The sequence below is a fragment of the Elephantulus edwardii genome, unplaced genomic scaffold (assembly GCF_000299155.1).
Source record: "Elephantulus edwardii isolate Elephantulus edwardi_28Jun2011 unplaced genomic scaffold, EleEdw1.0 scaffold00054, whole genome shotgun sequence".
NCBI classification, from domain to species: domain Eukaryota; kingdom Metazoa; phylum Chordata; class Mammalia; order Macroscelidea; family Macroscelididae; genus Elephantulus; species Elephantulus edwardii.
In genome coordinates this window covers 8,841,380-8,868,596 of record NW_006399804.1, presented here as the reverse complement: position 1 = coordinate 8,868,596, position 27,217 = coordinate 8,841,380, and the positions used below count along the sequence as shown (strand labels likewise).

Below are 27,217 nucleotides of genomic sequence, written 5' to 3'. Positions count from 1 at the left end.
ATGGTGCAGGAGAGGAAGGCCCTCTATGAGGTGGATTGATTCAGTGACTGGGATAATTGGGATGGGAGTGTCAGAGACAGTGCGATTGGCACAGGACATAGTGGAGTTTAGGGCTGTTGTACATAGGGTCGCTATGAGTCGCAGGCGATTTGACGGCACATAACAACAACAATAACAACAGTGGCTACTTTGAATAATGTGGCAAACAGCACTGTTGTTCATGTATCTTTTCAAGTTCCTGTTGGATATATGTCATATATGGATATATATCATAAACACACACACGTGCACACATTATTGCTATGTGTCATTGTGTTAGATATGACCTATAGCTGACCCTCTAGCAAGTTTTCAGAGACAGTAAATCACAGAGGAGGTTGTTCATCTTTCTCTCATGAAATAAAAATAAATGGATTTGAACTGTGTGTCTTTAGGATGGCAATGCAGCTATCACTGTGCCACCAGAGCTCTATATCTATCTATCTACACACATATACAGATGTGTGTGTATGTGTGTGTGTGTGTGTGTGTGTGTGTGTGTGTGTGTGTCTCCGTGTGTAGTGAAATTGCTGGTTCATGTGGTAATTCTCTCCAAAGAAAGATGATATTCTCCTCTTGTGAGATTTGACTGAAAATCCACTGTGGGTCAGTTACATGTCAGTTCCGACTCAAAGGCAATGACCTTCTTGATGGAAATTGTATATTTACTTTTCAAAGGAATGTGCGCCCTACTCTTAATTCTTTTGAAAGGACAGAACCAGTTAGTGAAAATACAAAAATCTAAATGTCTCATTTTCCCACGAGGATAAATAAAAATGGCAAATGGGTTCATTCTGTTTTATAGACTATTTGTAAAGACAGTATTGACACAGAAAGGGAGTCTGGTGTGCAATGTGAGAGTAGGTGTAGGATTTGAGTCAAAGGCAGTCATTCCAAGTATTATAGACAGAGAATGGGAACTCCTGAAAGTCGTCTTCAGGCGGTCCAGATCTAGAAGGGACGATGGTCAACACAAGTGATCCCCATCTCAGGGCCTTCTGAAGAGGAGACTCTCAGGACTGGAAAATATGGGAAAGTAAATCCGTCCAGCTAGAACTAGGACAGCTTCTGACTGATTTCAGTGCGCGTCCACCCATGTAGTATGAGTTAGAACACGTCTCACATTTCTCAGCTGTTCTGTGAGATGGTCATTCCTCACAGGTTTAAAACAGCCGAGGTCAGCCCCATCTTGGAGGAGTAGAGGCCACAGCCAAACGCACAGTTCCCTCCCCTGGGCTCTGGCCCACTCACTGCCTCCCCATCTCCAGACAGTGCACCTGAGACACATGGCCAGAGACCCACACGGAATGACAGGCGGCTCCTGCCAGTCACCACTCCCACATACCTGGAGTTCTGCCATTATTTTGTCTCCTTCTTCCTCTTCTTCTTCCTCCTCATCCTTCGAGGAGGGGGTAGTGACTGGTGGTGGGACTTGGGTCCAGGCAGGTGCGGTCTCCTCTGTGGGGCATTTTGTGACTCGAGCCTGTGGGGTTGGCCCAGTATCTTCACTGCTTGCCTATGGGAGATGCAAACCACAGATACTGACTGACCACTCCTGTGCTGCTGGCAAAGGGAGACAGAGCACAAGAACACAGGCTCCCTTAAAACGAGCTGCATTTTATCCTTTTGCATGGAGTTTTCTTTGCACAAAATTTCATTTTAGTCACTAGACTAGCAGCTAACAATAAAACAGCAACTCTTCAAAATTCAGAGCATTTTTAAAGCCCCTCCCACCCTACATCTCCTTGGAAATGGTATTTTATATTTTGCATAAAAAAAAAAACTTGCAAAGTTAAGTGGAAGCTAACGCTAATTTAGCATCTCTTTGTACAGACTGCCACACCTGTGTTACCTAATCTCAGTTAACTCTGAAAAATGTGCTTCCAATTGCTTCCCTCTCCCACCCCTATTATTGATTTTCTGAAGATGCCTTGCTAGTGAAGTGATGAGCGGTTTGCATTTTACATTGCTGCGGTTTCAAAGTTAAAAACTGATTGCCATTGAGTCTGAATCAACTCATAGCTAACGCTTCAGCAGGTTTTTTGAGGTTGTAAAAGTGCAAGGAAGAGACTTCCCATCTGTCTCCCTTGGAGCCACTGGTGGATTCCAACTGCCAGAGACACTGATTTTGAGTGAGCAGAGCAATTATGGACCCCACTATCAGAGCTCCCTAGAAAAGTCAGGGAAAGATACACTTTTGGTGGGAGCTCTGGTCACCTAGTGGCCAGAAGCTGCACTGCAATCCCAGAGGTACACAGTTCACATCCACCAGATGCTCTGCTGGAGAAGGAGGGGCAATCTCCTCCGGTACCAGTCAGATCCGTTTTAATGGTACACATGAATTTTTTTTTTTTTTAAAGGAGATACACTTTTGGTGCTGAATCTAACCAAGTAACATTGGCTAACATTTCACTGTGTGCACCCTGGATATCTGATTTCTTTGACTCCACTACTTCAAATGTTCTCCATGAGAAGATAGAGGGTCTTCTCTGAGCATCATCTAAACATAGGGTCATTTTCAAGGGCTTAGCCCATCAGACCTTAGCAGTGGTGTTCTCCTTCCTGGTGGTGTAGACCACATCGCCCGACCTCGTGGTGGTGAGCCCGGATCCTGGCAGGTAGCTCCGCCGTGGGGGTGGGGGAGGAGGAGGTGGGGACTTCCCCCCCAGCCTGTCCAAGTCTTGTTCTGAATTTGGAGAATCTTCTGGAAAAGAATGTTGCATTTTTTTAAAAAGAACTATCTGTTTTCAAAATAATGTCCAGAAAGGCCCATGGTTTTCTATAACTAGGAGGCAGAAGACCCTGGGAAAAAACTAAACATGCTTAGAAAAGTAGAAATTCAGAAAAAAATAAGCTCCTCAATGGAATAACAGAATGATTACAACAATGGGTTTAAGCACAGAGATTCTGAGGATGAAGAGAGATCAGGCATGGTTTTGTTATGTTGTACTCAGGGTTGCTATGAGTCAGAAAGGACTTGATGGCACCTAATAACAACAATAACATCAAACCACGGTCATTTCAAACCAAAATACTTAGCCCAGTGCTAATATGTTGATACTGATTCATAGCAACTCCTGTCTTAGCTATTTCTTGGGAGAATACAGGACACAGATGAGAGTAAAGAACAAAGCCAAGGAGAAAGTGGTCATTTTGTCATGTTTGCATTGTTTGAAAAGAGTCTCTACTAATAAAAAAAGGAGAATGTAAATTTATAAATTGTTGTAGGTGCCATCAAGTCATGTACAATTCACAGCGACCCTATGAACAACAGATCCGAACCCAGCCCTATCCTGTGCCGTCCTCCCTGCCCTGGACACACATGAGCCTTTTGCTACAGTCACCATGTCAATCCATCTCATCAAGGGTCTCCCTCTCTTTGCTGACCCTCCACCTTTTCAAGCATGATGTCCATTCCCAAGAAATAGCCTCTCCTTGGCCTCAAATGTTAGGAGACAGAAGTATACTAGTGAGTAGGAAAAGAGGCATGGCGTAATCAATTTTCAAACAAGCAGCCTCACTCCTGCTCTTTCTCAATATTCTTTGCTGGGATTTTGTCCCAGAGCTCAGAGAGCAGTGGAACCAGAAGCTCAGAGTCTGGAGACAAAGTCCTGTCAGGACTATCTCTCTATGGATCTGGCCACCTCCCAGGAGAAGGTTTCTTTTTTCTGAGCAGTCAGGACTGTGTAGAGGACAATTACATGTAAAACTGCACTTAAGACTTAGAAAAAAATAAAACAACAAGTGATAACCAAAGTGAGGAAGAATCAGTGAGCTATTTGCCAAAAAAGCAAAGGCAAGTGACCAGCATTCAGAAATCAAGAGAGTAAATGTAGTGTGAATTTTTTAAAAAGTCTTGAGCAAATGATCAGAGTATGATTTTGCCTCATGCCTGATGGAAAACTCCCACTCAAACTCATGATGTGGATTCCAACTCACTGTAACCCATTATCAGGTTACTGAGGCTGAAAACGACAACAGTAGGAGACTGTCTGTCCATATTCCATCCAAGGAGCTGCTGGTAGATCCAAACCGCCTGAAATGCTAGGCCTTTGCATTAGCAATACAATTTACTACATGCAATGACATCAAAGTTCTGGTACCCGAGGGAGGTGGGCTTTTAGGGGACTGTGCATCAGACACACGGCTTGTTCTGAAGCCACAATCTGGACTCCTACGGGATGCCTCAGCTTCCAGGCTTTGCTCAGGCTCACCAGACCAAAAGTGTTCATGGTTTTCTCTTTTAGGGTATAACTGAGGTGGAACTCTTTCAAAGTTGCCATCACTTCTCAGCCACCTGTCCTTATTATCTAACAGTCCGTTTATACAAGAGAAAATAGAAGCTGTATTTTTTTAAACCCAAGGTTAGGATTTTACCTCATTAGTAGACAAACAGAAATGAAAATAGTAACATCTAGGTCAAAGAAATGAAAATGACAGAAACTGTTGTTTATAGTTCAGCAGTGGATACTCTTAAGTATTTGTGGTGGTTTGTGTATTACCAGGGCATTCTGGTACACTAACATACACGGTCAATGTGCTGACCTACAAATGGAAAGGTTGGAAGTTTGATTCCACTAAGAGATGCCTTGGGTGAAAAGCCTGGAAATCTTCTAAGAATTTACCCACCAAAAACTTCATGGAGAAAGACTGGATTGGCTGTTGACGTGATTGTAGCAGATATACTAATGAAAGCTTTCTGAGAAATATCAGGCAGTGGGGTTTGGTTTTGGATATTTCAAACAGAAGTTTAAAAGAAGAAAACAAATTAGGAAGTTTACATTTTTGGTTTTACTCTAGAAGAATATGTAACTCAAATGAGGTAAAAATTGAGGTAAATTAATCAAAAGTAATGGTTTATTTTGCTGTACAATCATGTGCTGGGACAGTTATGAAAACTAAAGTATCAAGAAAAAAATTAAGCAAAACATAAATACAACATATTTTCTGCAAATAAGGTGTGTTACAAGTTTGTTGCAATCCTTTCACGTATTCATTTCTTATGCACTGTGTACTTACATATATGTGTGTGTACATTATCTCTGTGGGTGCAGTATATGTGCAAAAATATGTTAATAAGGTAGAATATTTTCTCCACTGGACACTCTCCATGGAAAATTTGGGAGAGCAGAGCTTTCCTTCCAAGGGCCCTTCCCTTCATGGGCAGCTGCTGCTGAGTCCTCCAGGTCTTGAAGAGACCACCGCAGCTGACCAGAGGAGGCAAGGGCGTGAGTGAGGACAGAAGAGGAGGAGGAGGGGGTTTTACTGAGGGGAGCTTTACAGAAACTTTGTGGAATGGAAACCTGGGAGGAGAAATCACAGTGACTATAAAACATAAACACGTTAATGTTCTTTTGGGTATCCAGGTAAAAAAAAATTGGCAATTCTTTTTAAAGTTAATTTTAGTTGCCGAATGAGGCATCATTAAATGTGACCCTGCAAAGACACTAGGCTGCAAGTAAAGCAGAATGTTTCTGCATAATTTTAAGGTTAGAAAAAGTCACACGGCTATGTAACTGGTTGGAAATTTAGTAGGCTGAATTTTTAAAAGCTCTTTTCTATTATTATTATTTTTATATTATTATTATGGACTCTGATACTTTCATAGTCAAGTTGACTAAATGCACATTCTAGTAATTTTGCTGTAAAAAATGCAAATTTGGGGTATAATCCAATATCCTCTGAGGGCTCATGAAATCTAGTGTGTTATTTCTGCAGCATCTGAAAAGCCTTATTTTAAATGCAGGTTTCATCTTCACCCAGCTGGTGCTCTGAAGTGTCATAAAACCCACAGGAAATGCAGAAGCTGAGGATTTCAGTGTACCGGACATTGTCCTTGTATCCAAAAATGAACACCATTTCCCTGCTGTTGTCTCAGATAAAGAATAGTAGCAAGGCTGTAGGGAACGCATGGGATTTGTTCTTCTAATCTTTTAATTTTATATGTTTCTTGAGAAGTGAGAAACTGGTCACTGTGACCAGCACGTGTTGAAGCTGGTGCATTTGGGACAGAGACTTTCAACACCTCAGCAGATGCTCCTTATGGGGCCCCATCTCACCTGAAAGTTCTAACTTGTCCACTGGGGCTTCTCCCTTTGGCAATGAACTTGAGGATGGTGGCATCTCCAGGTTTGGAATTGACTTCATGATATTGGCCTGAGCTTCTTCCAGGAGTTTCTCAAACTCTTTCCCGTTGTAGTGGTCCAGATTGTGCCTTTTCTCCTCCCATTTCCTTTCTGCTTTCTGTAGCAAAACAGCAAGTGAAGACCATTTCACAAACAGAGGGGAAAGTTAATTAGCAGCTAAGAGAGTTTCTCAGGGTGGGGAGGAGGTGTAACACAGTTAGGATGTTGGTAAAACAAAGCCCTGGTTTGTTTTGCTCCTCAGACAATCTTTTCCAAGGTCAGGCTGCTTGATTCTTCTACCATCTGCTGCATCTTCTACAGCTAAATGGGCTTCCTTGGGAGCCCAAGTGATATTTATACAGAGAGAAGCTCACTCAGAAACCCAAACTCATTCATCAAATTATTGCTGGGCACTGACTCACACTTCAGCTAGGATGAAATAAAAAGGGGACACAAAAATATCACTTCAAAGGTATATACTCTGCCATCATATTTTTTTTTGTTATTGTTATTCCTCAATTTGAACTTTCATCACTGAGTAAAGGTAACAACAAACAGTAACAAAAATAAAAACACTCTGGGTAAATAGAGAATCCTATTGTTCTAGTTCCCATGTCTATCTAAAGAGTTGCTATATAACATTGTGGTCTCAAATTTTCATTTTTAATATATATATATATATATATAATTTATTTGTCATTAACAGTTCACTTTTAAAAAAATTTCCTTCTGAGTTTAGAGAGTGCATAGTAGTAACTAAGAAAACTGAGTGGAAAACAGTAGTTGTGTTGTTATGTGCCATCAAATAGCCTGTGACTCATAGTGACCCTATGTACAACAGAACCCTGCTCTATCCTGAGCCAAGTTTATTATTTCTGACATACCTACCCCCATTACCTCAGTCACTGAATCAATCCATCTTACCCAAGGTTTTCCTCCCCTGAATTGTCCCTCCACCCTCTCAAGCATGACATCCCTCTCCAAGGACTGGTCCCTCCTTGCAACATGTCCAAAGTAGGTCAGACAAAGCCCAAGAATCCTTGCCTCCAAAGAGCAGCCTGGTTTCGTCCTCTCCAGGATCAACCCTTTTGTTCTCTTTGCAGTCATGGTATATCCCATGGTTGTTGTTAGTGCTTCTAAATTGAGTACAGCTCATAGGCAACCCTGAGGTTACCCAAGAACAATTAAGTGTTCTGGACTTCACATTCTTCTCAATGTGAGTCATAATTAGGGGAATCACATATAAACATCAACAAAGACCCCAACTCAACAAGACAGCCCTGTGTAAGAGAAGGAAACCACTCCCAGCCCTGCAGCATCATGAAGACCCCAAGGGGACATGTTTTACCTATGAACAGGCCCAGGCCTGGTGAGGTGAGGGATTTGCTCAAGAGTTCCTCCATGTCATCTCTGCCCTATTCCCATCATCCTTTAATTTTTCCTCATAACATTATTATCAGCTGGCATAGGTTAAAGGAGCATTGGTGGGCCACTGCATTACCTACTGGGCTGAATGGTTGCTGGTTCAAACCCACCAGCCACTCTGTATAATCTTAGAAGAACGATGGAGGGTTGGCAAGAGTCATGGTTGACTTGAAGGGAAAGGGTTTGTCTTTAAGCATATATTTACTCTGTCTCCCTACAAGTAGATAAGTTTCTTGAAGGCTTTGTCCCTTTTGCTTTTTGTCTACACCAAGTGAGTCCACAGCAGGGGCTCAGTGATCACTGTGAAGCTCATCCCACTTGTCTGTGGCCAAAGGGGGAGCAGAGTGCAGATCTCTTCATGTGAAAGCATTTTCAGACAGCACTCCGAATGCCCCTCCAAGATTTTACACACACACACACAAACCTGTCTCTCACTCTCTCTCTCTCTTACACTTAGAGGGAGTGTTCAAGAAATATTTGTTGAATAAATGACCCATCATCACGACATCTTTTAAGGATTAAGAAAAAAGGGGCTGACCCCTGATTCTCCTGGGGAAATGTGTTTTCAGGCCTCTCCCCCACCCAGCAAGCACCGCTGATAGAATCCTAGTTGCGCTATCACATTTCCATTCCCTGCAGTGATAATGCATTCCTCAGATAGCTGACTCAGGTCAGGGGCACGGTCACTGACTTCGGAGCAAAGAGAAGTTACCTAGTGAAGCCTAATTATCAGAGCCTAACAGCAATGAACTTGACTTTCAGCAAAGGTCAGCTGAACATACTCAGCCTGAGTGACCCACCAGTGACGTCCAAGATAGGCTAGAGAGCCAGGATCCAACCTGCCTGGGATAGAGACCAATGGATGATGGGCAACTTGTGGGCAGTGACCCAAGAAAGCATAATGCATTATTTGAGTACTGATATCAGCTCCTGATGATATCTCTTAACTCTGTCATTGCTGTCAACTTTGAACAAGATTCCAGAAGCTATTAATTGTATGACTTAAAAGCAAAAGATTTTTCTATCTGCCACATGAGTTTATGATCTCATTTCCTCTTTCCATTTTGACTTCCTCTTTAATAAACTTTTCATTTCAGGCCAGGACTTCTAGATCCCTACCTCAATCAAGTCTGTCTATGTTTCCAGATTAACTTCCTGAACACCTAGGGTTTTGTTTTTTTTTTAATTTTTATTTTATTATTTTTGTGTGCGTGTACTGTCAAATCAGATCTGACTGGTACAGGAGGAGATTGCCCCTCCTTCCCCGGCAGAGCATCTGGTGGATTCAAACCGTGCACCTCTGGGATTGTAGTTGCAGCTTCTTGCCACTAGGCCACCAGAGCTCCCCTCTGAACACCTAGTTTTATTACTGGTCAAAAGCAGCAGCATTTCTCTGTCATAGGCAGAATAAACTTTCGCCATCTTAGACTCAAACTTGCCCATTTCTACCTCCAGACCTTTTTGCAACACGATTTCCTCTTTCTTGTTCTCGTTAGACAGGTTTGTTCAGGGTGACAGGCTTTCACCAGCACACCTCTATCCTAGAATGCCCTCACCACACTTCTCCACCAAGATTCTACTTATCTTTCAAGATCAGTGGCACTCGGCCACCCTCATCCTCAGAACATCAATGATGGGCCGAACCCGCTCACACTGGCTCTGGAGAACTCACTGTCCCATTTCCTCATCAGTCATTCACACCGGAGTCCTATTGCAGCTCATTGTCTCCAGAACATGATACTGCAGCAGTATTTACACTGTGAAAATTGGCAGAGGCTACCAATCAAGGCTCTTCCCCTCTCTTTCTACCAGTCCCCTACTTCCTTCTCTTCTTTCTGGTTAGGTGTCTGCACCCTTCTAATCTGGCTGTCGAAACCCATAGGTTTGTTGCTGTTTGGAGGGTTTAAGTCAGCCCCTAATTCCTGGTGATCTCATGCAATGATCCATAGACGTTTCAATGGTAGATTTGAAGAAGTGATTACCAGCCCTTTCTTCTTCTCTGCCTCTGTGTAGAAGGCTCCACTGACACCTATTCAGCATCACAGCACCACACAAGGTGACAGGTAACTGGGTATGAGGTACTGTGTATGAGGTACATCTGCCAAGAATTGAATCATGGGGAGAGAGAGAGAGAGACTTCTACCACAGAATCAATAATGCCTCCTGAATCCATTTACAGTTTAAAAACCCCCAGAACTACCTTTGATACCATCTCTGAATTATTTCTACAATCGTTCTGTAAAAGGACCACATGTTACACTCCCTTATAGCGGTCAAAGACGCGGAAAAAGGCCTCTACCTCAATAGACACGGCCCTGTTCTTGGAGCTCACGCTGTGGATTTCCTCGATGAACAGGCTCTGCATGGTGGAACCATTCATGGGTGTCTGTGGCGACTGAGGGGTGGGCTGCAAAGCAGAGGCCGCTTCCTGCGGGGCAGCTGGGGGGCTGGCCGGGTGCGGCACTGGGCCCCCAGGCAGGGCCTGGGCAGGGCCGAGCAGGGCCGAGGAGTGCTGAGACGGTGGGATGACGACGGGCGAGCTCTGTGCATGGTGCACGGTCACCACCTCCGACTTCACGTCGCCTGGGACCCCAGAGCCATGCAAGGCCTGGCTGGTGGCGTGGGACGCCTCCTCCTGGCTCCGCAGGACCTCGGCAGCCGTGGCTTTCTCCATCGCCATGTACTGAGCCGCTTGTGCTGCATCTGCGCCCTTGAGGAGCCCGTCGGTGACATGTCTAGAAGAAACCAGATACGGCAGGTTATCCACTGAAAACTGCAATACCTAAATCCCATTTTAGTACTGTGGCATATTCGAATGCCACAAATACTAAATTTGACTTGCCAAAGTCAGGCAAGAGTTCATTCCTAAATGAAACTATTCTAAGGCTCAGCATAGCAGCTTAGGGCTGAGGGTTTCCATGGTAACTTCCTGAAGCCTTCCATTGCATCCTAGATCACCTCAGCAGTTGCTCTTCCATCCTGTTCTCAGAGGTGATCTGTCCTATCTGATGGGGTGGCTGGGCATAAATGTGTATGATTCCACCAGCCTTTGCATAGAAATGGTGCTAAGTGGATTGTTGTTATTGTTATGCGCCATCAAGTTGCTTGCAACTCATAGCCACTCGAAGTACAGAGCCTGAAACCTGCTCTATCCTGTGCCAACTTTATTATCTCTGACACACCTACTTTGATTATTCCAGTTGCTGTAGCTAAGTGGATAGTAGTATTTTTAAATACTAAATTTTCATCTAATCTTGTAACCTATATGACTCTCAGATACACACAGTTCTAATTTCAAAAGTAACTGGAAGCCATTATGCTAAGTGAAATATATCAATCACAAAAGGACAAATACTGTATAACACCACTTTTATAAACTAGGGCAGACATGGAGGTGGGGTGGGAAGAGAATGGGAAAAAGAGTGGCTAGATAATGAACACTGCATTAGATCAGATGAGGGGAGAAACTGTTAGAAAGGAATATATGATTAGGCATTATACACATGACAACAATCAAGAACAAGGGGTGCACTGAAGGATGGGCTGGGGAGGAGAGAGGCGTGGGGGCAAGAAAATATGCAACAATGAATTAAAAAAAAATCAAATTAAAAAAAGAAAATAACTATGACAATGGGCTTGCGCAATGCAGAGATTGCAGGGTGATGCATGATGGGGCAAAGTTTAGAGTTGATTTGTTGTTTCCAAAGGTCTCTATGAGTTATCATCAACTTGATGGCATCTCACAACAATTTCAAAAGTGTCTTCCAAAGCAAAACTAAAACTAAGTTGCCACTAAGTTGATTCCAACATTGGCAACCCCATTTGTCAGAGAGCTCTGTGCTCCACAAGAGGTTGGTGGCTGATTTGGGGGATGCAGACTACCAGGCCTTTCTTCCAAGACACCCTCAAATGAACCCAAACCTCCAATCTTTGATTTTGCAGCCAAGAGTGTTAACTATTTACACCACTCTGGGACTCCAAAGCTTTGGGAAATCCATTACCACTCCCACTGACGAACATCTTGGGATGTTTGGGGACATTAATTCTAAGTTCTTGTTCTTCAAGTGGTTGTTATAGGACTTCCTCCTGTGTATTCAGCTGAGTCTTTGCTAAGTCAATCGGGACTTCCAAACCTCGTAGCTGCTTTCAGTCCTTACCCTCCACTGCTGCTGAGGCATGTGGTACTCATTGTCCATGTCCACCTGTGGCTCAGTGGAAAAGGTACGGCATTTAGGACATGGATTTGTGTTTAATTACAGTTCTACCATGTCCTAAGCAGCCCTGGTGACAGAGCAGGTAATGTATTGGGCTGCTAATTGAGAGGCTGTCAGCTCAAATCCATCCACTTCTTTGCAGCATAAAGGGGATGATCTCCTCTAACAAAGATTTACAGGTCAGCACACCCCACAGTGGGTCATCTTGAATGAACTCTATCCAATGGCAGGAGGTTTATCAAATCCTAGCTATAAAACATTGGGTAGAGAAATCATCGCACCATTTGGCACATCAGCTACTTTCCTGCAAAATATAATAATGACTATGAAGATGACCATAATGCCTTCCTCAGGCTGTGGTGATAATTAATCATGTGCTGAAGATTATCCAAAAATGACATCAACAAAGAACTGCCAGAAGGGATGGCTGGGTTTTTGAAGGGGTCATGGTACTTGGAATATTGTAGTTAATGTCAGATAGATCTTGGCTGAAAGCACGGAATACCAGAGGAATGTCTATCTGTGTTTCATTGACTATGCAAAGGCATTTGACTGTGTGGATCATGACAAACTGTGGCTGACTCTGAGAAGAGTGAGAATCCCAGGACACTCTTGATGGTGCTGAGAAACCTATACTTGGACTAGGAACACTGCATGGTTCAAAATTGGGAAGGGTGTACGCCAGGGATGTGTCCTATCTATATGATTGTGTTCAATCTATATGCAGAACAGATTATCCGGGAGCCTGGACTGTATGAGGAGAAATGTGGTATCAGGATTGGAGGAAGATTCATCAACAACCTAAGTTATGCAGATGATACAATCCTGCTTGCTGAAACTGAGGAGGACCTGAAGCACTTGCTGCAGAAGGTCAAGGACTGAAGACTTCAATATGGATTGAAGTTCAATATCAAGAAAACAAACATTCTCACCACTGGGCTTATTGGCAGCATCATGACAGATGGTGAAGAGATTGAGATTGTTAACAGCTTTAGTTTGCTTGGCTCCACAATCAACCCTCTTGGCACCAGCAGCCAGGAAATTAAAAGACGTATTGCAATGGGGAAGTCTGCTGTTAGAGATCTCTCCAAAGTACTAAAGAGTAATGATGTCACTCTGGAGACTAAGGTGTGCCTGATACAGGCCATGGTCTTTGAAATCCTTGTTAAGCATCAGAAAGCTGGACAATGACTAGGGAGGATAGAAGGAGAATTGATGCCTTTGAGCTGTGGTGATGGCGAAGAGTATTGAATATACCATGGACGGCTAAGAAAACGAACAAGTTCATTCTAGAGAGGGTTAAACCGGGCTGCTCCTTGGAGGCAAGGATTCTGGGGCTTCATCTGACATACTTTGGACATGTTGCAAGGAGGGACCAGTCCTTGGAGAGGGACGTCATGCTTAGGAGGCTGGAGGGACAGTGCAGGAGAGGATGACCCTCAATGAGACTGATAAGATTCAGTGACTGGGGTAATGGGGGTAGATGTGTCAGAGATGGTGAGATTGGCATAAGATAAAGCAGGGTTTAGGACTGTTATACATAGGGTCGCTATGAGTCGCAGGTGACTTGATGGCACATAACAACAATAACAACAAAATTACACTACATGTAAGACAGTGTCAAGCACATCATCTGATCTCTGTTTTCATTAGTGCCCATTGCTGTCTCCCTATTCCAGTCTCCTTAAAAATCTTTCCTTTGATTTGATGAGAGATTTTGCCTTCTGTGTCCCTCCTCTACTACTTCATTCTGTTTTATTTTTCTGTTTATTTTACTTACACTGACCTCCTAAATACAGGTGTCTTCCCAAAGATTTATTTTCTCTTGTCTTCTAATTCTAAAGGCTTTCTTTTAGAATACTTGTTTCTATGAAGATGATTTCCAGTTCTAAATCCTTTCTCTGTGCCTTCTCCCCACTTCCTTCCTACACTGAGTTAGTCACTCCACATTTCTAAGTGCCTTTAGGTGGGCAGCTCTCCTGAGAAATCCTTCCAGCACATCATATTCAATATGTACTAAACTACTGCAGTATCCCAACCCCTGGCCAGCTCTGAACTATGACTGTTCACCTGCTTTATCTCTTCTGCTGGGGTATGGTATTGTTGTTGTGTGCCTTCTGGTTGTGATGGACAGCAACCTTACAGGACAGAGTAGGACAGTCCATTGGGTTTCCTGAGCTGTGATCTATATAGAAGGAGACTGCTAGATCTTCTCTCCCAAGGAGCTACTGGCTGAGTTTGAACCACTAACCTTTCATTTAGCAGCCAACTTGCAAGCATGCTTATTTCCACCCTTTATCTTAGAGATTCAGTTATTTGCAAAAGACACCCTGAAATGTTTAATTAGTATAAAGGTTTGTGACAGGGAGACTGGTGGCAGATAAAAGGTCTTTATTTTTAAACTTATTTGTCTGCTTTTATGTATCATTATCACCACTAAGGACCACCCCTGCGCCTCTAAATAAAATCATGTAACTTTCAAATCACACAGTCTCATCTTTTCTAAAATCTTTCAATCCCTAGAGCTAAGACAAATACCAAGTTGCAACCCTCTGTGCTGGTTCTAGAAATTTCTTTCACTTATTTTTTCAGGGAAGAGAAAGGAGCATAGGGCAGCTTCACCTGCCAGGAAGCTACTTATTTCTGTTTAATAAGGGTGGTTTGTTTTAGCCTCTGGGGGTGGTTCACCACATTTCGCCAAGAGCTTAATGAAGAATTCTTTCACCAGATTTGTATCCTATGAAGAGGAGTGGGTGGGGTAGATGGTGGTTTGGATAAAGAGTTGACATTGGCAATTTGAAGTGAGCAAATAAAATTTAATCCAGGTTGTATTTCTTTTTCTCCTAGTCTGATATGGAGGAGGTGATGATGTTGATCAGCTCTGCCCTTGAGAAGGAGGAGGTTAATAAAATATTTTGATTCACCCATCTTCAACACGCTATTAAAAACCTTCAGATTATTACTTTTTAAAATGTTGGCTGTGTTTTCGAATTTTAAGCCCTGTGTTATTGCTAGGGCCACTGACTCAGTTCTCAGTCACAGTGACACTAAGTTCAACAGAAGGACATTTGCCTGATCTTGTACCATCCTTGTAATCTCTCTTGGGCCTACACCCGTTACTGTAGTCATTGTGTCAATGTGACAGGGTAAGCGGCTTCCTCCTTTTCACGGATCCTCCACTTTACTAAGCATGATGTCCTTCTCCACGAACTGGTCACTTCTGACATCCCCTGAATATGTGCAATGAAGTTCTAAAGGTACAAAATTTAGCAAGCGTGTGCTAGGAAGAACTGTAACCCCAATCCACACTGGAAATGGAAATTCTAAGGTGGGAAGGAGTCAAGGAAACACAGCTATTCTTCAGGGACAGGAGCCCAGAAACAGGTCCCAGCAGCACCGCACCGGGGCCTTCCCAGCACACCGCCCTCTGCAGGTGGCCCCAGTCACCTCCTCAACATGGTCAGGACGTCGGTCATGCTCCGCACTCTCTTCAGGAGACTGTCCAGCTTGTGTGGCTCCTCCTTCAGGAAACGCACAGCCTCCACCTCAATGCGGAGGATGGCGCGCATCTTGTTCTGTAGGGTTGGGAATTCTCCTGCAGGCCAAAAGCAGCAGATTAATTCTAGGAGGAAAACCCTCCACCCGCCAGTGTTTAAGGCTGAACTGTGTGGAGTTCCTTAAACTATGGTGCAGGCCAGCCATCTTCAGAAGGGAAAGGTTAGGGCAAAGAAAAGTATCAAAGGGAGTCAGGTTCAAAGAGACCTTGGGCAGGTCACAGCTCCTTTACCTACATTTCCCACCTGGACATTTGAGTACAGTCCCTTGTCATTGTTCCTTAGCACTGTATGAGTTTGGCACAATTGTCCCAGTGTATTATAAGAGTCTACCAAACAGACACTTAAAATCATCATTCTTCAGTCTTAGGCCCCATAGCACCTCTAAGAAGACAGAGTTTGTCTATTTTCCTTCAGGGATGTATCCCAAGTGCCTAGAACAGTGCCTAGCCTATGGTAGTTGCGGTGTGAATGAACGAATCCTTCATGAGCTGACAGGTTTTTAAATACAGCAGCAGCAGATGTCAGGCTTCTCCCCTCCAGGTCAAAGCTTACCTTTCAAAGTAGCCACGGCTTCTCCCACTTGTCGCAGGAGGAATGCGCCGTCCTCCACATCTTTCAGAGTGACCATTCGGCCAGCTGAGCCAGAGTCCTTCTTCAAGTCTTCCACAAAGTCCTCCAACTCACTGCAGGGAGCAAGCAGACCAGGGGATGGAACTAAGCGCCAAGGACCTCAACAAGGACAGGAGGGAGCAGCAGCAAAGCCGCTCAAGAGGCCAGAGTCTCTCACTTTACATTCTGTCCTATCCCCTTTCCTAGCCATCCCACATATATCGTAGAAACTAATTTTAGAAGAATAGGTTGTTTTGCTTTAAATCTTATGCTGAAGTAGAAAACAGATACAAGGAACTTTTGCCAGGACTCATTCACAGGCTGGGTATAAGGACGGCCAGGGGGACAAGCGCAGCCACATGACAAATGACCCACTCTTCATTTTTAGCATGAAAGAGAAGAAATAGCAAGCTATGGTGGAATAAAAGGAGGAGCATGAGTTGGTTTCTGTCAGGTTTCTCAACCTCATTTCTATTATGGGCCAGATACGAATGATGACACTTCACCTCTCATACTTTGGGTACATTGCTAGGAGTGGCTATTCCTTGGAGAGGGACATAATGCCAGGAAGTGTGGAGGGTTAGCAAAGGAGAAAAAGGCCCTCAACCCAGTGAACTGACACAGTGACTACTTCAGTGGGCTCTTGTGTGTCAGGAATTGTGAGGATGGCACAGGATAGAACAAGGTTCAGATCTTGTGTTTATAGGGTCACTATGAGTCATGCTCGACTCGAAGGCACCTGAAAACAACAACAACAAACAATTCTTTGTTGTGGGGACTGTGCTGTGCACTATAGGATGTTTAGCAGCATCCATAGCTTCTACCTACTAGATGTCATTAGCATGGTCTCCAGCTCGGGGCAATGAATGCTTCCAGACTTAATGTCCTCAAAAGAAAAGGAGTAGGCAAAACTGTCCCTGAGTGAGGACCTCTCGTTTATACAGACTGTTCTGTCATCAGTGATTGACCACTTTCCTCTCTGAGGGATAAAGAAATGACCACAGCCCTGATTCCTGGAGCATGTGTGTATGTGAGTCATAAACATATACACATTTAGGGCATGCCAGCTCTGACAGAGCCTAATTAAGATCTTTGAATACAGTCACAAAAGTGACCAACATCTTTCATCCTTGGCACATCACTAATCCAATTCTCAGAACATACCTGTGTCATGGCAGTTTGTCTTTGAAATATTTCTTTTTCTTTTCTTTGAAATCTTGTCAACAGAAAAACTGTTCTAAGAAATGCAGGCAAAGAGCTTTGAGGGATGAATAGCCAGCCACTAGGTGGCAGTAAGTGAACAACAGAATCGAGGGGACAAAACAAACCTCCACTTCTGAGACCAGGATGGAGTTGTTGATGCTGTCTACTTGTATTACAGAATATGTCCCCAGATTGCTCATGGCTACTTTTTGATGCAACAATGTTCCTTCAGTGGAGGGGAAACCTCCTGTGCTCAAAAAGTTTCCAGTGTCAGTGAACACATCAAACATTCCCGTGGCAGCTGCAACCCTGAGAACGCATGCTCTTACCAGTACTCTTACTATATAAATTCTGCTATGGGAACTTTTCCATCTTATACCCTCAAATTTTTTTTGTAATGTATTTACTTGAAATACAGACCAGACTTTGCCTAAAATCCTATCTTCGTCTTTTCTGCAGAATTTCTCTTGGATTTCATAACCCAGAACTCAAGAGACCCTTAAACACCATGGCTGTTCCTCGGTTGATCAGCTAACATACACTACCGTGGAATGCTATTACTGCACATAAAGTGGCACTTTGCTTTATACACCTATGATAGTTACTAAAAGCATTAGACATAACATTTGTTTAGTGAAACTGTAAAAGAGACAATGGAGCTAAAACAAATGGCAAAAAAGACATTTTCAAAGTCTTCTTCAGGGTTGAGCAGCAGGATGGGTACTTGAATGTCTTCCTAGGAACCAAAATGCTAAACAGCCAGATGTACTGTCAAACACTTCCTACAAAGGGACATCTTTTTGGTTGTTGTTGCTGTGTATCCAATCCGACTGGCACAACAATTAAAACCAGACCTGAGGGCTGCAGATTAAAATCACCCACCTTCGGCTTGGTAGCCTCACATTCTGTTTTAATTGTTTTTTTTGTCAAACATTCTCCTAAGTGGTATAGCACTGGTCTGTCCATTTGCTGTACAGAGTTAACTCATGGTTGCTGTGATACTGAACACTGTGACACTCATGTGTCAAATGTGATAATGGCTACCCATGGTGGACAGTGTTTGGTGGAGCTCCCTGATTAAAACAAACATAGAAGCAGGAGTGGTATCCACTTCTGAAATAGCTTGTCTCCGGAAACCCTATGAACTTGGAGAAACGATGAAAGTTATACAAGTGTTCAGGTCTTTCATTCATAGGGACGCTATGAATCGTCTATGACTTGATGGCACTTCACAACAATGAGAGAGCTCAATTGGCCTAGTGGACAGAAAGTGAGGGGTTCTGTTAGTTAACTAATTAGATCTTTAAAAAAAAGGAAATTCATTTTTGTCATAATTTTATTGGAAAAATTATAAAAATATATTAAAAGTGATATGCTTAAAAGAAATATTGAGGCCAAATTTTAGATAATTAGAGTATCATAAGAGCAGTTAAAAGAAATTACCATCTCACGATAGGAGATCTATCTGTCACACAAGTCTGAACTAAGTATTTGAGACATGAGATGGACAGTGTCCAAATGTAATTAATTAGGAACATAATAATTCAAATTATAATTTTTTTCCATTAGATTACTACTAAGAAGGGCATTCCGATTCTAATTAAACACACCAAGTTAGATGTTAAATGCCAACAAGCCAACTATGACTAATAGCAACCCTATGAACAACAGACCTGAACCTTGCCCTCACCTGCACCATTCTAACCATCTCTGCCACACCCAAGCCCACTGTTACAGTCACAGTGTCAATCCTGAAGGGTCTTCCTCTTTTCCCCTGGCCCACCATCTTTTCAAGCATGATCCAAGGACTAGCCCCTCCTGATAATGCGTCCAAAAGACCAAATTGTATCATCTTTGCCTCTCTGGAACATCCTGATTTAACTTCATCCAAGGCAGATTTGTTTATTGTTTTGGAGGTTCATGGTATAGGTAGTACTCTTCTCTACCACCACAATTTAAAGGCATCATGTCTTCTTTAGTCTTCCTTCCTTATTGTCCAACTTTCAGATATATGCAAAGCAACTGAAAATATTATGACATAGATCAAGATCACCTCAGTTTTTGAAAGGACATCATTGCTTTTTTATCATGTTGGCGAGGTTCTTGACAGATTTTCTCAATACAAACATCTTTCGATTATTTTTTTAAAAATGTAACACGAGTTTATTTATTTGCCACACACAGAAAATTCTATTTTCTTATGAACAATGGCTCTAACTCTGTTCTATGCCATGCTATCCTCATCACCTCTGACACACTTGAGCCCATTGCTGCATCACTGTATCAACCCATCTTGTTGAGGGCCTTCCTTTCATTCACTGATTCTCTACCTTTTCAAACATGAATGTCCAAGGAATGGCCCTTTCTAATAACATACCCAGAGTATTTGTGACAAAGTTGGTGTTCAATAGAGAGCGAGAATGTGATGGCTATTGTTATATGTTAACTTGACTAGGCAATGATTGTCAGTACTGTGTATCCATCCTTCACGTGTGATCTGAGCTACGGGAAGTTTCCTTGATAGTGAGGTCTACATCCAAGATAACTGAATGATCTGGCATCTCACTTGCTCTTGATCCTGATCCTACAACTGACTCATCATCTTCTGACCTCCGGTTCTTGGAATATAAGCCTGCCATCTGACCTGCACATTTTGAGATTCACCAACAGTCTCTGGGTTGACACTGAAAAGCCCTCTTAGTTAGCCTCTTAGTCTTTTGTAGGAATCAGCAACATGTAAAATTAAAAGGAGAAAATGGGGAAACTCAATGATAAGCATAACGTATTTAATCTCAATAAATTAAAATGAAGAGCCCAAATAATAGAGTACTGGAATTATCTTCCCATTATTCAAAAGTGACTAAGGAGTTTCAAGTCAACCCAAAAGGATGTGATTTTAATTCACTAGCTGCTCTGCGGGAGAAAGATGGGCCTCCCATGCGATTTATAGCCTCTGAAAACCCATGGAGGGTCAGCTAATAGTTCTGACTCCATGGCCCATAACAACAACATATCATGTGAGTCATGAAAAGTTCCAACCTCATGCCTGACCCTTGCACTTGGGACTTGCTAGTCTCTCCAACTATGTGAGCCATTTCCGTGCAATATATCCCATTTTCTATAGAATTCTATTTCTAGGGAGACGTTTGATTGGTTTTGCTGGAGAACTCAGTACAAGACAAATGACTACCAGTCAGAAAAGGCTTCCTTGTCCACCAAAAAAGATGAAACCCCAAAGCCTGGAAAAGGAGGGCGGCACTCACCACAACTTCTTGACGATCCTCTCTTCCTCATGCAGGTACTTCTGTCTCTCCTGCTCCACCAGGATGCGCTGTCGCTGCACGGGATCCCCCAGCCTCTTCATTGTTTCCACCACCCTGCTGCTGATTTCTAGCTCAGCCTTCTTTAGCATCGCCCTCAGCAGCTCCTGGTTCTGCAGCTGTTGAACAAAAGAAATCAACCCTCATTGGCTCTGCCTGACTGGAATGCCTTGCTGTCTTCAGAAGTGAGTCTGGGTAATCAGCTCCACAGCTGAATCTTTATTTCAAGGAGAAAGTAAGGGGGCAAAGTCTGTAGATAACATTGCTTCCACAAACAACCCTGGAGTGTCAGCAGCTAAGTGATAAGAAGACTTTAATGTCTATGTCGGCAAGAAAAAAAAATACAACAACAAAACTCATATTCTGATAAGTATATCATGGATAACTGGCATAAATTCAGGGGCATATTTTTATGGGGAGCAGTCAAGTACACGACCTTTGGAATCAAAAAGATCTTGAATCAAATCCCGAATCCTCTCATGAGTGTACTGAAGACCTAGCATAAGGTTCCTAGAGGAAGGTTAGCCTCTTTTGGTATCAGGAGGCTAATCTCTAAAGAAGGGAAACCACTTTCTCTGTCAGGGTAATTCTGAGGGTTAAAGGAGACGATGCTTTGTATAGGTACACAACAAATGTTGAGTTGTCTGGGGAGTCTTTCTGAATATTAGCAAAGAGAAAACATGTGCCCTCATGATTACCTAGGGAGCTCTGGTGGCCTAGTGGTAAGGAGTAGCACTGGCAACCCAAAGGTGTGTGGTTCAAATCCACCAGCTGCTATGTGGGAGAAAGATGGGCAATCTCTTCCTGTGCAATTAACTGCCAATGAAAACCTGCTAGAGAGTAAGATATGGGTCAGTTCTGACTTTATGGTACACAACAACTTGTTTGCATGATCCAACGTAACAAATACCATGTAATCGATGACCCACAACACAGTCCTTAAATTACGAGCTTAATGGTGGTGATAGTCATAAGTCTTGGCAACTTACCAATTTTCCTGAATTTTTACATGTTGTTGGGTGCCAACTATGACCCATGAGGACTCTATGAACAATAGATCTGAGCTTTGGCCTATCCTGAACCCCCCTCACAATCTCTTATATGCTCAAGCCCATTTTTACAGTCACTGTGTTAATCCTTTTGGGACTCGTCACTCTAACTATGGTAACAAGTTCTACAAAGCATCATCTCCTCTAACCCTCAGAATTATTCTGCCAGAGAAAGTGGTCCCCCATGTTTGGAGATAAATTGAGAGTTTTTACATGTAAGTCCACAATTTCCACATAGTTTCTAAAACACCCATGTTTCTTACCATTCCCCTCCACCACCCATAAAAGCAAAACCCAAATCTGTGGTCATCAAGTTGGTTATGACTCATTACCACCTTGTGTTTTAAAGAGAACTGTCTTAGAGGGTTTTCACCAACATTTTGGCTATCTGAGTGATTATGTGTTATACGTAGTTACTGTTCAAAATGACTTCCCTTTGCCTTCAGCTTTGACTTTTTACCACATAGCTGGGTGGAAACACGCAAAGTGGGTGTACAGTCTATCCTTGAGAAGATTGGCCAGTTTTGTCAATCTATCAGGTTTAGATTTAGAACATTCAGCAGCATAAATGGAGAATTTCCCACACTAGCAAGAAGCAGTAGAGTATGCAGCATGTCCCTTAGGAACATAGATCCCTAGGCCAGTCAGACAGAGAATAATTGCTCCTGTGAAGAACTAGAGAGGAATGGGGATAGAGCTGACTTGGGACAGGTGCTCCTCAGACCCAGAGTCAAAAGTCTTTGCCCACACTAGCTGGAGGAATCTGGAATAGAAAAGCCAGAATTGATAGGACAAAGGATGCTTAGTACTCATCTAAAGTCAAGAGGTTGAAGTTTCAAGGCCCTACACACATGCTTAAGAGGCTATACTGAATGAAGACTTTTAACCTGCTTACTTCTCTAGGCATGGAGAAAGGATACAGCCCTGATGCATGCCTTTCCTGATGTTAAACCAGAGTGTTCCCTTTTTCTGTTTGAACAACAGCTTTTTAGTCTAGGTATAGGTTTCATGTAAGCACAATTAGGTATAGGTTTCATGTAAGCACAATTAAGTGTTCTGGAATTCCCATTCCCAATGTTAGCCATAGTTGGTTATGATCCATACAGTCAAATTATTCTGAATAATCAATAAAACATAAATAGAATAAAATATTCTTCTGTTATTCTTAATGATATCACTGGTGCTATGGACTCTTCTAAATCCAGTCTGAACTTCTGGCAGTTCTCAATCAATGTACTCTTCTAGCCATTTTTGGATGACGTCCAGCAGTATTTTGCTTGCTTTATTTGCTTTAACAGGGAACAAATACAGATATCTTCCAGTAAGTTGTCCAGGTAACTTTCCCTCAAATTTCCTGGCACAGACTGGTGAACATGTCCAGGGATGCATCTGTTAGTTGAAACATGTTAGTTGGAATCCTTTCTATTCCTAGGGCCTTATTTTTTTGCCAATGTATTCAATGAAGCTTGGACTTATCCCCTTATTACCACCAGCTCTTGCTCATATGCTATTTTCTGAAATATTTCAGTTTCAATAAATTTTTTAGCACAGTGACAATATGAATTCCCTCCTTCTTCTTTTGATGCTTCCTGGATCACTCAAGATTTTGCACATCGCATCTTTTAGTATTTCAGCTTGAGGTTTGAATTTGTTTTTCAGTTCATTCACCTTGAGAAATGCTAAGCAAGTTCTTCCTTTTTTATTCTTCAACTCCAACTCTTGGCATATTCCTTTATTCTACCTTGATTTGTCTTCTTGCACTGCCCTTTGAAATATTCTGTTCATGTCTTTTACTTTGGTTTCTCTTTCCTTTGACTTCTTGATGCTCAACTGAAATTTTTAGAGTCTCTTCTAACATCCATTTCAGTCTTTCCTTTTCCATCTGTCTTTGTAATGACTTTGTTCTTCAAGGCTAACATCTCAAGCTCGTCTGGTCTGTGGTCATTATAGTTCAAGGTTTTAAATTCATTCTTGAGATAGTTTTTAAACTCAGATAGGATAAATTCCAGGTCATAGTTTTGTCCTTGTGGACTTGTTTTCATTTTCTCCAATTTAAATTTGAACATGTGAGCTACCAGTCCTTGGAGAGGGATATCATGTTGGGAATGTAGAAAGACAGCACAGGAGAGGAATACCCTGGATAAAATGCATTGACATAGTAACTGGTGAAATGGGGATAAATGTGTCAGAGTCATTGAGACTGGCTCAGGAAAAGGCAGGGCTCAGAGCTACTTAACCTAGGGTCGCTATGAGTCACAGGTGACTCGAGGACACATAACAACCACAGTAACAGGTGCAGGAGTATAGGAGCCATATGTAATCCCATAGGAATTAGTTTTGTACTGTGTATGTTATTGATGGGGACAGTTCCTTCTTGTGGAGTTAATAGAAGTCAGAAGCAGCTGTTCCTATGTTGATGTTATTTTCTTTTTCTTTTTTTTTTAATATTTAGCCATTATACCACTAGGGCTCCACTGGAAGCTATCTGTGTCACACAGAGACCTTACAGAGTATTAGAAATGCAGACTATGCATAAGGCTTCACAAGAATCTTATAGTCTAATAGTTGAATCCTATTTCCCAAGAAGCCACAATTTTAGTGTTTTTTCCAGAGTGGGACAAATTTATCAGCCAACATCAATGAAAAATATTATCACAACTAACCTAAAAAAATAGTTATTATATTACAAATTGAGATCATTTAGATGGCAGCTAACAACAGTAAGAATAATTTCATGCTGCTATTGTTGTATGTCATCCAGTTCATTACTACCCCTCAGAACTGCTGCTCTGTGGGTTTTCCACACTGTATTAGGGTGGAATGTTGACTCACTGTTGGGTATGATTTGACTGTATTCAGCCTCCTCTTTTAAAACGTATTTGGTCAGTAGTATGGGGCTGGAATCCAGTTTGGAAGTTATCTGGGAGGGCTGGATTCTACAAAGGTTTGTTTTCTGTGGCCCTCAGGCATGGTTTTAATTGTTTTTGATCAAACATTCTTCTAAGTGGTATAGCCGTGATCTGTCCATTTGCTGTACAGAGGTAATCTGAGCTTGCTGTGATGCTAAACACTGGGGCACTGACGTGTCAAATGCGATAATGGTTACCCATGGTGGACAGCGTTTGATGGAGCTCCCCAATTAAAACAGGCTTGGAAGCAGGAGTGGCATCCACTTCTGAAATAACTTGCCTCCAGAAATTCTATGAACATGGAGAAACGATGAAAGTTATACAAGTGTTCAGGTCTTTTGTTCATAGGGTTGCTAGGAGTCTTCTACAACTCGACAGCACCGAACAACAACAACAACTTCTACAGGGGCTAAACACCGGGCCAAACACTGGGCCATTTCTCCACAGAGTAGGTTCAAACCTTTTGGTTAGCAGCACAGCACTTAGTCATTGTGCAACCATTCCCAAATTACAGTTTATATTATAGTTTATCTAAAAGTATCTTTACAGTCCCTATTTGGTGCACAATTGTAATCAAAGTCACCTCAAAAAAAAACAAAACAAAACTCCACCTATCTTTGTCCAAAAACATTAGCCACTGAAAATGTTATGAAGCACAGTTGTACTTTGGTATGCATGGGCCACCATAAGCTGAATAAAAACTTAAGAAACAAAACCAAACAAACAAAAACAAGGGCAAAACCACTTCTCTTAAAATTTCAATTAGCTGTTAATGCTTCCTTTGCTTTCTAGACTCTTAGACAGCAACTTTCCATCCATGAGAATGATGATGTCTTTGTAAACTGCTCATTATCTATGCAAATTGAGGGAACATGCAATCTGATTATGTTGCTTTCTTCTTGAAACCTCACCAATGAAATTTTCCATTTCTTTTGACTATCAGCAAAGCTTTGCAACAGGGGCTGAAATCTAAGTCACCACTGCCTTCCAACTCCAGCCTTAAGAGAGATGCCTTGGCTAAACTTCTAGTTTTAACAAGTAGAAGCTGTAGGTAAACTATTAATCTTTCTGTGCCTAGCCACCAAAATAGGTGGTTGTCGCCCATATCTCATTGGCTAGTAGTGGAGAATAAGGAAGACAATAAAATCAAATGCCTACAATAGTGCCTGGTACAAATATGTTGTTTGGTGTCTTTAAGTCAAATCCTACTCACAGCAACTTTATGAACAACAGATTGAAATCTTGCCTGATATTGAACCACCCTCATAATCTCAGCTGTACTTCAGTCCATTGCAATCACTATCAATCCATCTTGCTGAGGATCTTCCAGTTCTCAGTAAGTGCAACGAATTGACATATTTCAACAAACAGACACAGTCCTGGATGTGCTTACCAGCTTGTGTCACGCAATCTGGAGGATAGCTACCTGGTTAATTGACTATAAGAGATGCATATTTATTCCAAAAGGGCGATCCAACAGAGTGTGGAAATTATCAAACAATATCAGTAATATCATACGCAAGTAAAACCCTGCTGAAGATTATCCGAAAATGACTTGAATAGTACATTGACAAAGAACTGCAAGAAATACCATCTGAGTTTAGAAGAGGCTGTGGCACTGAGGACATCATTGCCAATTTGAGATAGATGTTGGCTGAAAGAGAAGAATAGCAGAAGAATGTCTATCTGTGTTTCATTGACTATTCAAAGGCATTTGCCTATGTGGATCACAATAAGTAATGGCTAACATTGAGAAGAATGGGAATTCCAGAACACTTGACTGTGTTCATGTGAAACCTGTACTTAGACCAGAAAGCAGTACCAACATAGCAAGGAAATATGTCATGTTTCAAAATCAAGAAAGGAGTACGTCAATTCATATGCAGAGCAGATCATTCAGGACACTGATCCTTAAGAGGAGGAATTGTGGCATCAGGATTTGAGGAAGACTCCTCAGTAATTGACATTATGCAGATGATGCAACTTTGCTGTTGAAACTAAAGAGGACCTAAGAGTTTGCTGAAGAAGGTCAAGGTCTGTAGTCTTCAAAATGGACTGAAGCTCAAAATCAAGAAAACAAAGATTTATAACCAACTGGCAGGATTATGATAGATGGAGAAGAGATTGAGGTTGTTAACAGTTTCAGCTTGCTCAGGTCCACGATCAATAATACTCTTGGGACCAGCACTCATTGAGGAAATCAGAAGACAATTCGTATTGGTAAATTCAGCTGTCAGATCTCTCTAGAGTGTTAAAGAGCAATGATGTCAGAATAAAGATTAAGGTGTACCAAATCCAGGCCATGGTCCTTTAAATTACTTTCTATTCACCAGAGAGCTGGGCAATGACTAAAGAGGGCAGTGGAAGAATTGATGCCTTTGAGGTGTGGTGCTGGAAAAAAAGTATTAAACCTATTATTGTGACTGCCAAGAGTACAAAGAAGTCTGTTCTGGAGAGGGTGAAACCAGGTTGGTCCTTGGAGGCAAGGATTTTGAAGCTCCATCTCACACACTTTGGGCATGTAGCCAGGTAAGGCTGACTCTGGACAGGGCAGGGTTTAGAGCTACCGTTCATAAGGTCTCTCTGGGTTGCATTTGACTCAAAGGCAAATAACAACAACAACAACATACACACACACATGTGTACATATAGGACTAATATTTTCTCCTTTCTGGCTTGCCTTTTTACATTTCAAAGTGGTGGTGTTATTGTGTACCATCAAGTTGGAACCTCTAGCGGGTTTTCATAGGCGTTAATCATGCCAACA

At 42.2% G+C, this 27,217-nt stretch overlaps 1 protein-coding gene across 1 annotated transcript in view; it reads right to left on the bottom strand.

Annotated features, from left to right (window-relative positions):
* KIAA1217 (KIAA1217 ortholog) overlaps positions 1 to 27,217 on the bottom strand; it is a 456,740-nt gene that overhangs the window by 17,265 nt on the left and 412,258 nt on the right. The window contains exons 9-15 of the mRNA XM_006887104.1: positions 20,436 to 20,611; positions 15,913 to 16,043; positions 15,251 to 15,398; positions 9,889 to 10,324; positions 6,099 to 6,282; positions 2,580 to 2,743; positions 1,385 to 1,555 (exon numbers count right to left, since the gene is read on the bottom strand). Coding sequence (XP_006887166.1) covers positions 1,385 to 1,555; positions 2,580 to 2,743; positions 6,099 to 6,282; positions 9,889 to 10,324; positions 15,251 to 15,398; positions 15,913 to 16,043; positions 20,436 to 20,611 — 1,410 coding nt within the window. The remainder of the gene's footprint in view (positions 1 to 1,384; positions 1,556 to 2,579; positions 2,744 to 6,098; positions 6,283 to 9,888; positions 10,325 to 15,250; positions 15,399 to 15,912; positions 16,044 to 20,435; positions 20,612 to 27,217) is intronic.